Source organism: Xyrauchen texanus, chromosome 22 (genome assembly GCF_025860055.1).
Source record: "Xyrauchen texanus isolate HMW12.3.18 chromosome 22, RBS_HiC_50CHRs, whole genome shotgun sequence".
NCBI classification, from domain to species: domain Eukaryota; kingdom Metazoa; phylum Chordata; class Actinopteri; order Cypriniformes; family Catostomidae; genus Xyrauchen; species Xyrauchen texanus.
The window spans coordinates 14,759,191-14,770,808 of NC_068297.1; the positions used below are offsets into that span (position 1 = coordinate 14,759,191).

At 39.7% G+C, this 11,618-nt stretch overlaps 1 protein-coding gene across 2 annotated transcripts in view; it reads right to left on the reverse strand.

Moving 5' to 3' along the window:
* The window catches only part of ptena (phosphatase and tensin homolog A), a 28,820-nt gene extending 17,493 nt beyond the window's left edge, over positions 1–11,327 (reverse strand). For both annotated transcript variants that reach the window (XM_052154288.1, XM_052154287.1), the window contains exons 1-4: positions 10,560–11,327; positions 4,097–4,181; positions 1,880–1,924; positions 1,724–1,767 (exon numbers count right to left, since the gene is read on the reverse strand). In XM_052154288.1, coding sequence (XP_052010248.1) covers positions 1,724–1,767; positions 1,880–1,924; positions 4,097–4,181; positions 10,560–10,644 — 259 coding nt within the window. In that variant the 5' untranslated portion in view covers positions 10,645–11,327. The remainder of the gene's footprint in view (positions 1–1,723; positions 1,768–1,879; positions 1,925–4,096; positions 4,182–10,559) is intronic.
* Positions 11,328–11,618: the final 291 nt, after the last annotated feature.

Below are 11,618 nucleotides of genomic sequence, written 5' to 3' on the forward strand. Positions count from 1 at the left end.
TTGTACATTCAGATGAAATGTGTTGGGTATACGTTATGTGTTAAATATATTTTAATAAATTGTAATGTAAAGTTTGTTCATTTTCTTTTGATCGAGTTTGAACTATGGCTATATTTGAGGAACTGCACAAAGTTAGCCAATCAGAACAGTGGGCATTTACACTGAGGGCCAGATAGCTTTAAACCAAGCTTTTTCTTTTACAGAGGGCCAAAATTACCATACATTATTAAATTATGATTGTTTTGGTACAAAAAGACTTTACTGACATTAAGTGGACCTCAGGGAAGATAATACAATTATATATATATATATACACACATATACACACACACACACAGTGCATCCAGAATGTATTCACAGCGCTTCACTTTTTCCACATTTTGTTATGTTACAGCCTTATTCCAAAATGTATTAAATTCATTATTTTCCTCAAAATTCTACAAACAATACCCCATAATGACAACCGTGAAAGAAGTTTGTTTGAAATCTTTGCAAATGTATAAAAAAAAAAAAACAATAAAAAAAATAAAAATAAAAAACAAATTAAAAAAACACACGTACATAAGAATTCACAGCCTTTGCCACGACACTCAAAATTGAGCTCAGGTGCATCCTGTTTCCACTGATCATCCTAGAGATGTTTCTACAACTTGATTTGAGACCACCTGTGGTAAATTCAGTTGATTGGACATGATTTGGAAAGGCACACACACCTGTCTATATAAGGTCCCACAGTTAATAGTGCATGTCAGAGCACAAAAACCAAGCCATGAAGTCCAAGGAACTGTCTGTAGACCTCCGAGACAGAATTGTATCGAGGCACAGATCTGGGGAAGGGTACAGAAACATTTCTGCAGCATTGAAAGTCCCAATGAGCACAGTGGCCTCCATCATCTGTAAATGGAAGAAGTTTGGAACCACCAGGACTCTTCCTAGAGCTGGCCACCCGGCCAAACTGAGCGATCGGGGGATAAGGGCCTTTGTCAGGGAGGTGACCAAGAACCCGATGGTCACTCTGACAGAGCTCCAGTGTTTCTCTGTGGAGAGAGGAGAAACTTCCAGTAGAACAACCATCTCTGCAGCACTCCACCAATCAGGCCTGTATGGTAGAGTGGCCAGACGGAAGCCACTCCTCAGTAAAAGGCACATGACAGCCCGCCTGGAGTTTGCCAAAAGGCACCTGAAGGACTCTCAGACCATGAGAAACAAAAATGTAACTCTTTGGCCTGAATGACAAGCGTCATGTCTGGAGAAAACCAGGCACCGCTCACCAGCTGGCCAATACCATCCCTACAGTGAAGCATGGTGGTGGCAGCATCATGCTGTGGGGATGTTTTTCAGTGGCAGGAACTGGGAGACTAGTCAGGATCGAGGGAAAGAACAGGAGAAACTGCCCAAAAATAGGTGTTCCAAGCATGTAGCATCATACACAAAAGACTTGAGGCTGTAATTGGTGCCAATTTGCTTCAACTAAGTATTGAGCAACGGTTGTGAATAATTATGTATGTGATTTGTTTCGTTTTCTATTTTTAATAAATTTGCAAAGATTTCAAACAAACTTCTTTCATGTTGTAATTATGGGGTATTGTTTGTAAGAACATGAAACAAATGTCTAAAGTCATCACTGATTTCCAACAGTCCACCCTAAAAGCTGCAATTAAAAGCACTAACAGAGAGACTTAGACATGTGGCATTGTATATTTAAAGTAGCCATCGTACTTACCCCTGCAGTTGAATTTAGATGCATCATAGTTTCGTTCAGCACATCTTAAAGGGGGAAAATAAAAAAGGACAAATGCATTTAACCCAGCTCAGAGCACCCAATTTTCTTAAATTAAACACTTATCCTTCCTGTATTCAAATATGGTCAAATACTCACAGGTTATAGATTTTATAATGATTCTTGTGTTTTGAATCCAAAAACCTGTAAGGAAATAATATCTATGAGAACAGCTGAAACACATATGATTGCATTTTCTTTTAAAAAAAAAAAAGTACATCTTCAAATACTTTTTACTATCCCAGCATAATATTCAGACACTTAGAAGTAAACTATTCCTAGGTTGATTTCACAAAGTGCATTGCTATGTTTGAGCATTCCGATCAGCCCACCATAGCTACACAGGTTCAACCAATGGCATGAGTCTGGGGGCGGGACTGTCTGTTCTTACAACCAATGCAAGACATGGGGAGTGTTCAGGAAATCAATTTGAAAAAAATTTATTTTAGCAATTCCATTTGATGATAACTGTGCTGAAATTACACTTAACCTTTAAGCAGCAAACATGACTGCATTAACTAACAAAAATGAAAAACAACAGAAAAACAACACAAAGAAAAAAAATAAAAAAGCATTTCAATTCTATAAGGAATCACTACATCAGCTAGAGCGCTAGAAAACACAACAAATTAAACAAGGAATAGTCAACTCAAGAGTTGAAAGAACTACCGTAATTTCCGGACTATAAGCCGCAACTTTTTTTCCCACGCTTTGAACCTCGCGGCTTATACAATGACGCGGCTAATATATAGATTTTTCCCGCTTTCAAATGTTATATATATATTTAAAAAAAAAACATTCTGTGACGTGCTCAGTTTTTTGGCGGCGTGAAGCTTTCATTAGACCAATGAAATTGCCGAACGGGTTAAGGTCAAAACAACTTTTTTTGTTTACTGTTTAGATTAAATCGAGCGTGCTCAAACTTCCCATCATTCTGATTACGGTAGTAATTTTGTCACCCTCACCATGGCAAAGACATGGAGAAACGCATATGATGCTGCTTTCAAGTTGAAGGCGATTTATCTGGCTGTTGGAATAGGAAATAGAGCTGTTGCACGGGAGCTTGGTCTTAATGAGTCGATGATAAGACGTTGGAAACAGCAGCGTGAGGAATTGACTCAGTGCAAAAAGACAACTAAATCTGAGGCTATTCAACTCCGACACCGAAGGAGATGACTTCAGTGGTTTCAGTGCACAGGACGAGGAAGATAGTGACCAATGACTTTCTTGGTAGGCTACTATTTACTGCAAATGTTTTATTACAAGCCGTGTGTGGCAGCGGGGCGTGGTCAAGCGCCGTCCGGAGAGAAAAGCTGTAAGGCGCTTACACCTGCGCTAAATTGTCTAACACCGGTGTCTAATTTCAAGTGCCCTGCTTCACATGTCCTTCTTGGGAAAACTGTCACACGGGCACCAGTGTGACAGTTTTCAGCAGGGCACTTGACGTTCCAGGTAAGGCTTTTAATGGCCACAGCAATGTTTACAATCAATTTTATAAAGTTTCTCAATTCTTCTATGCGCCAACACTAGACTGACGTGTGTCACTCTCTCAGGTCTGTGGCTGCTGCCTTTTATGCCGCTCTCCCCATGCTTACTGAAATTAGACACCGGTGTTAGACATAATTTAGCTCAGGTGTAAGCGCCCTTACCGCTTTTCTCTCCGGACGGGCGCTTGACCACGCCCCGCTGCCACACCGTGTTTCGTTAAAGCCTATTTATTTTTGTTACAAGCCGTGTTTCGTTAAAGCCTGAGTAAAGTTCATTTGTTTCAATGTACCGGTAGGCACCTGCGGCTTATAGACAGGTGCGGCTTATTTATGTTCAAAATAATATTTTATTTAAAAATCAGTGGGTGCGGCTTATATTCGGGTGCGCTCAATAGTCCGGAAATTACGGTATGTCAAATATACAGTAAGAGAGTAAGGGGGAAGTAACAGAGTATGTTTGTATGTGTGCAAGTACGTCGAGCAACAGTAGCTTTTTGCAAAGTCAAGCTACAGCATCCATCTGACTATCCAAATATCCACAACACAATGCATAATCGAATTTGAAGGAAGGAAAACACATCACGCTTCACCTCAATCTTTCAGAACATGCACACAATGGCCAATTGTGGCCCCAACCAATTGACACGTATTCTGGACAAAGTCGAACTTCAATCACATTCTGTTTGTCCGACTTCTCAAATATATATATATTTAAAATATATATATATATTTTTTTTATGTCTGACTGAAATCAAACTTTTAAAAGTACATGTAAACATAGAGCCCCTCAGTTGTAGTGTCTTGGGTTACTTTCTGCAGCTGGACTTACCGAACCACGTCATCAATGTTGTTTCTGTAAACCCCCTCCAACCGTTCGGCGGGAAAGCCCATGGCAATGATGTTTGGGTAGATGTCTGATATGCTTGTTAAGGAACACAAGGACATATGCACTGTACACAGACTTAAGATCAACTTATGTTTTATGAGTTATGTCAGTGTTCATAATAGATCTCAGAGCACAAGAACTGATGTAAAAGACAATATTTTATAGCATTGTCTAAACAAACACGCCACAAATCTTCTAAGAGCAGTTCTTCAGGGTGATGGTAAATAAAGATACTAGGCCGAACCTCAAAAAGACATACATAAATGTGAAAAAGCAACATTAAAAAGTACAATATTTAGTAGATACTTGACTGAATGTATTAATATCTGCAGCTCAAATGGCCTCAAGTAAATCAAAGCGTGGACAACTCCATACTTGTGCTACCATTACAAAAAGTCTTCAGTTCTGACAAACTTGCCGCAAATTTTCCACTTATTTTCACATGAAAATGAACTTACGATCTGCCACAATTGTTTGCCAGTCAGCTCTACACCAGTTGTGGCGAACCTGCAGCAAACCTTTGGCAACAATGAAGAGTTTGCCTCAAGTTTGCAATAGCTCTTGAATTTTGTGAACAAATTATGAGAAAACAAGAGGAACTCTTGTGATTATTAAAATGCCAAAGACTGTAATCTATAAAAGTGAATGTGTGAAGCAGACTGCTCATTACACTACACACTGCATGATATATGAGATGACAGCAGATCACTCATCCACTCTAAAGCATGCATCACATGCAAACTATATATTTATATCATTAAATCAAAGCATTTTCACTATAATGATCACACTGAGCCATGTAGTGAAAGGTTTATCCAGGCAAGTGAAGCTTCCAACGAACATGTCAAAATGAAATCCCACATCAAAATAAAAGCTTGATTCAAAATTAAAACTAGATGCCTGAAATTGAAGAAATTGCAACATAAAAACACTTGCATACTTAAAAAAAAAAAAAAAAAAAAAAAAGGACACATGCTTTTGTTTTCATTTATTATTTACAATGAAACTTTTTAAATAGTCTAAAGGAGTGTGTACTATAGCATATTAGCATATTTTTGTTGTATCAAATTGGTATCGAGAACCGTAAAATTTCACCATATCCCTACCGACTACTGACATTTTGGTATTGTGAAAACACTTACATTGACCTTTTTAGCAAAGCATCAGACTGTAGGCACAGGAGAGTCTGCACGATCTCCACCTACACAAACCAGGTCAAACGATTTCACATTCTTTCCCTATACCAACCAGGTCAAAGGTCACAGAGCAATGGCTGTATTCAAACACACCTCCAATATTTAATCAAGCAGATTTTGACGTGATATGAGAATGCGTCGATTCCTGCTCCTAACTCTCCATATAACCTTGTTCTTTTCCATTATCATTAAGTCTCTCACTTCTATTTTTCTCAATGCATCTGTGGGCATTTATACTGTATGCTCTCTCTCCAATGATGTTTGCAGACTCTGGGGGAGGTTCACACCTCTACCACAACACAGCAGAGAGAGAGAGAGAGAAGCAGGGCTTCTCTGTTCTGTTCATTTCCTGTTGCACACTGTCAGAATGGAAAGCCAGAAGCTTTTTAATTGGATGAGTCACTCTTATTTTTAGCCCAATTCCTTTAAAACAGTTGGTGACTCGAACATCTCGAACAACTACTAGTGTTAAATAAATCTAACACTAAATAACAGGTGTTCACAATTGATATAGACTAGACAAGCTACAACAGACTGGAAGAGAAAGGTGTGTAAATCTGCATTGTACTGTACGTGAAGGGAAAATATCAAGCTTTAAAAAAAATGCTTGCATTACTGCATCTAAATGGATGGTGAGCAAAGTCCTTCTAAAAGAGACCCTAAAAGCACAGTTGTGGGATAATTTAAGCTCCTCAGAAAGTAAAATCAATAATCAATTTATAAAACCTCCTACAAACAACCTGATTCTGTTCAACTGGAAACTGGAGCAGATCCCCATGATTAACACTTATTAACGATGTTGAAATATCTCGTTAAAAAGCAGGGTGACAAATCCACATTTTCTCCAGGTAATGAAACAAATGTAGCATTAAAACTAAATCTACACCATAGCAGTGATAACCAGCATTACGTTTTCTTTTCTTTTGGCAATAGCATTCCACAACACTCATCACAGCAGTCTTAAAGCATATTTTATGACAGTTTAAGTAGAATGGGAACCGCAACGTCAATAAAATGTATACATCAAGGTATGCTCATCATGTATACATCAAGGTATGCTCATTCCCAAGGTGGGAATCACATCTCCCACTTTTCTTTATGACTCTCCCTCATCATCAGCTTAGCAAACCTCTATGTCATCTAAGCGATGCAGTGTAAAAACACATATAGAGGCAGCGGTTTCAACGTGCAAACCATTTCCACCCAGAACGCTTAAAAGCCCTCCACCCTTTCTGAACATAGCTGCATGCACTCAGAGGGCACGAATGCCTGCTGACATGACACTTAAACCACAAACACACACAAAGAGAAAACAAAATCTCAGATATGAAGCAAAGGCAAGCCCAACTATGATTAAAAAAGGGAGAGGGAGCACAGAGAGTTCATGATTTAGACTGTTTGGACTGTTCAAATGACACTTTTACTTGGCACAAATGTTTAAACGAGCAACAGAGAATAAGCTGATCTTTAAAGGTCCCCTGACATGAAATTTTCACTTTCTGAGGTTTTTTAACATTAATATTAGTTCCCCTAGCCTGTATTTGGTCCCCTCGTGCCTAGAACTTTCAGTTGGTGTAAACCGAGTTTTGGCTATCTTTCTCTGCCTGTGAGAAAATGAGATCTCAGACGGGCTGATCTTGAATCTCCCCTGTATGACGTCATACGGGGGAAAGGTTACCTCCCCCTTCTCTGCTTTGCCCGCCCAGAGAATTCGAGCTAGGAAGTACGAACGCGCGCGATTTTAGTTTATCCTCGAGAGATATCATGGCGTGTGACCGATCGAAGCACAAAAGTTGCTCAATAATTGAATGCACAAATGATCACAGAAGTCTTTTTTTTACTTCCTTCATCCAATCCCCAGAAGGATCAATGGATAAATTTCATTTACTCTGGGAATGCACCGACACAACACACCAAATTTTTGTATGTCTGCGCCAAACATTTCACAGACGACTGTTTTCACAACATGGGTCAGTTCAGAGCTGGGCATGCTGAACGTCTGAAACTGAAGTCTGGATCAGTACCAACTCTCTTTGGCTCACCTACAAAACTCGGACAAGTAAGTCAACTAATTATATATAATTGTGTTGCTTTACTATTTATGGTTACCTAGCTTGTTACACGTAGAATGTGGCTGTAAGATTAGCTATGCAGCTAACAGCCGAGTTACTGTCGCTAATGTAAAGGTAGATAGCATCAGGTATATGTGTGAACACACACACTGTAACGCAAGTGTTGTACACTTCTTTGTTATTTGGATATCCATTCTCCTGTTGGTGATATGTTTACAAAATTACAGACGTTTCAGATCTCTGCGTACTAGAACATCTAACGTTAGGCACAAAAAAAACAGTTTTTTCCCCATGCTATCTGCACACACTTGGCTAATGAAGCTCATTCTGATTCTGATTCAAACTGAAACGCTTGAACGACTGCGTGTCTAAGTGCCATTGCAATATATCCAATGTAAACATGCATGGTACCGTTGCTGCAAGCTGGTCAAGACCACACCCACACTACACCTTGCCCCGCCTTTCTCCTCCTCATTAGCATTTAAAACTACAGACACCGAAATGGCACGTCTGAAGGAAAGCTCATTATGCGTTGGCTTGTAGTGGCTATAATTCTGTACCAAGGCTGAATTTTGTAAAAGAGATTTCAGATACAGTACTAGGGACCACTAAGGCCTATATCAAAGCCTACAAAAAGAAGCATGTCAGGGGACCTTTAAATAAGAAGTCCAAACAGAGCCTCCACAACCAACTTGTCACAATGAAGATTGAGGTGTGCACTCTGACAGTGGTTCTGGCAGCTTTTATGACATTTGACCTTTCCCAGAATGCTCAGGTCGCCAGTGGTGTTGCCTTGCAGAAGCAGGGGGCAGATTTACTGCAGCATACTGCCAGATAGGAGAAGAACAAGAACCATCACATCACAGTTGAAGCTAGTTAAATGTCACAATTTTAAATATTAGTAAAGGAGCGCAAGGCCTCGACTGCAGCAATGGACCCTTTACACATTTCTGGGTTTGGAACGTGGAAGTAAACTATAGCAGGTAAACGTCACTGCTGGTGAAAACAAGTAAATGATAAACCATAGCAAATACTATTTTGTGTTCCTGTTTGCTCCAAAGCCTAAAAGAAAATCCACTATTGTGTTTCAAAAACTTTCCAAAAGAGGAAAAAAATTATATATGGATTATGGCAGTAAGAGTAGAGAAAGGTGCCAAATTTCACAGTAAGGCACATATAACGGAAGTGAATTGAGCCTGCACTTAAACATTATAATATTAAAAAAATATAGCCACAATACATTATTGTATTGACACTATTTTAGCATAATAAATCCAGGAATTTACCAGTTACCAGATAACAAAGATTACCTGCATTACATCATCATGACAAAATTTAAGACGCTATACTTTTGAAGCTTCGTGTATTTTTACATTTATGGACTTGTACCATTCACTTCAATTTTAAGTGCCTTACTGTAACCGCAAGTTTTTCTTTTTACAAATGAACGAGGGAAAATTGCATTTATTTTTTAGTAATATTCAAGCATTATGCCACAAATGCTGTCCGTTGAGCATAACTTGCACTGAACCCAAAACAATCCTTCATATGGAAATCAAAGTTTGTAAAAAAAAAAAAAAAAAAGGGTCCATTCATGGAGAAAACTCCTAGAGTCAAGATTAACCAACCAAACTTCTGAAACTGATGATAGCCTACTATTATTATTGACATCTTTTCCCATTTAATTACATTTACCCAAAGTCCAAACACCCCTAATCTAAAAGGCCACTGCTAAACTTGCTGGTGAGGCAGCATTAAATCTGCAATAGATCACATCTGCTTCTCTCTCCCTCTATTTAAGAACTGGAGAGTCAAAGTTAGTACATGTACAAGTCCTGGCACTAGTTGAGCATTTCCTACTCTTCTGCATTATTCTACTGTTCTTGTACATGAGGGCCTAATTTTTAAAACTAGGGCCCCTGATTTACTAGACACAGCACAGCTGATATCAGCTGGATCACAATGAGAAAGAGGTCATGCTGCAGCAACTAACCGAAATGGTCAATGAAGATCTATCACTAATTATTCACCAGCAGTCATGAGGTCACAATCAAAGAAAACTTCCACCCATGCTTACCTATCTATATCTTAAGCATAAAGTGAGATTCAACTCCACAGAAATCATCAGATGTGCCTTATGTCCATTGATAAACACCAGAATCAAGATGGCAATGTGTCACTAACAGTAGCGTTCTAATTTATATGATAACCTGAACCAGAGTCAGAAATATAGGCAAAAATGCCACAAAAATGAAAATGTGCAAGCAAAATATTGCCCCTTAATGTATTCATGTAAAAGTTGACAATGTCCTGAATATATTTTGAGATATATTCTATTATATAGCTATTTTATTATTATACTCACAAGTTTGGGTAAAGCACATTGGTTTTCAAATGCTCACCTTGCACAGCCATGCAGTGAGAATGAGGTCTTGACAGGATGTCCTGTCCAACTCAACTGCACACACCAAATACACAGAAATTTTTGGAAATCAATGTGTAAAAGGATTTTTCAGGAACACATTCTGCTTGCTGCTGACTCACACACCATTGAGGAATTACCCATAAATTCTTAACATAATCAATAGTGCAGTCATTGCAAAATATATGATTTGTTCATGAATCAACGGCTGGTTATTGAATCAAAATTATACATCGGATCGGAGTACGTACAACAAGATCAGATAATCATAATGCCATAAAACCAAATGGCTGTGCATCCCACAACGTATAGCTGAGCAAAGAAATATAATCAAAACTGCCACTTTTATATCAACACTATTTAGTATATCTGCTGGTAAAGAAATGTTTGCCATTACAGCCATGTAGCTGTCAAACCAGAGATCTGACAGGGATGACCAGCAGCATCCTAAAAGAGAATATTTCATGATTCAAAATATAACTTTAAGTAAGACCACCATGACTAAGCACTTTAAATGGATGTAGCAGCCTTGCACATTTAAATGCATCAAAAAAGCCATATTGCTAAGACGTCAAGATCACTTTGCATTTCAACCCCGTCGTTCTCCCTTCATAAATCCCTGACCTTTCAAGCGATTACACGACTGTGACAAATATGAGACAAAATAAAAATAATACAAGGAGAAACTTGTACGCGCACAAAATGGCCAAGGATACATGTCAGGTCCAAATCGAATCCATCTTCCTGGAACCTCCTCTTATTCCGACTGACTATTAATTTAATTTTTGCTTTGAACTCCATGACAGCAATTCAAGGAACTTCAGTTTATTCCTGGGTTATTGTTAGAGAGAAAAGGGTAATTTGTACTCGGGACGGCTCTGTCCCTTTCTCACCCTCGAGAGTGTATATATGTATGTGTGTATGTACGAGTGAGCGCGCGGACTGGCCCGGTTGGTCTCGCGCAGCGGGCCGGATTCGGGCTTCACGCAGACGGGCCTCTATCCGCTCCGGCGCAGCAGGCCCCACTCTCCCGGACTCGATCGCGCAGTCCTCCGAGCAGCTGAAAAGGTCCTCCAATCCTGCGGTCCCGTCAAACTGGAACGCATCCGATATAATAGCAACAATAATAAGGCAGAAGTCTGTGTGTCAGGCGCGCGCGCCGTGATCAGGTCCAGAGAGAGGAGCGAATCCTCTCCATCTCTGCGCGAAGAAGACAACACACAGGCGAGCCTTTCCCGACTAGCATCGCCCGCTAGCCACCACAGCTAAACCCCCTAAAAAAAAAACTCCTAACGAATGATCATCGTCGTCGCTGGGTGGTCAGTGTAGTTCCGTGAAAAATGACTACGGACAGTCTCCACTTTAACCGTATGTTAGATGCGAAGGTGGTCGTCGAAGAAGCGTAAAGATGTGCGGTTTGTCGTCGGGACTCATCTCTCCTCAGGGTGCTCCGCAGCTCCGCTCTCAAACTGCCATCATGGCTTCCCACGAAGGAAAAAAGAACGTAGATCCGGCTCATTTACCCTCAGAGAAAAAAAAATATCCCACCGCCAGAAAAATAAATAGTACGCGGACGCGTGCCGTTTTGAGTGAGACATCCAGCCTGAATGCTCGCTTTTAATAATGTCAGCCTAAAAAGGGAAAATAAAACATATAGCACACGATATGTGGTGGGGAAATTAGGGAATTTGTAAACGCTCATACCAATAAAGTGACGTTCGAGTTGAAGGGCGGAAGGACATGACTGTGAGGATGTAAGCAGTGCATCTCTCTGT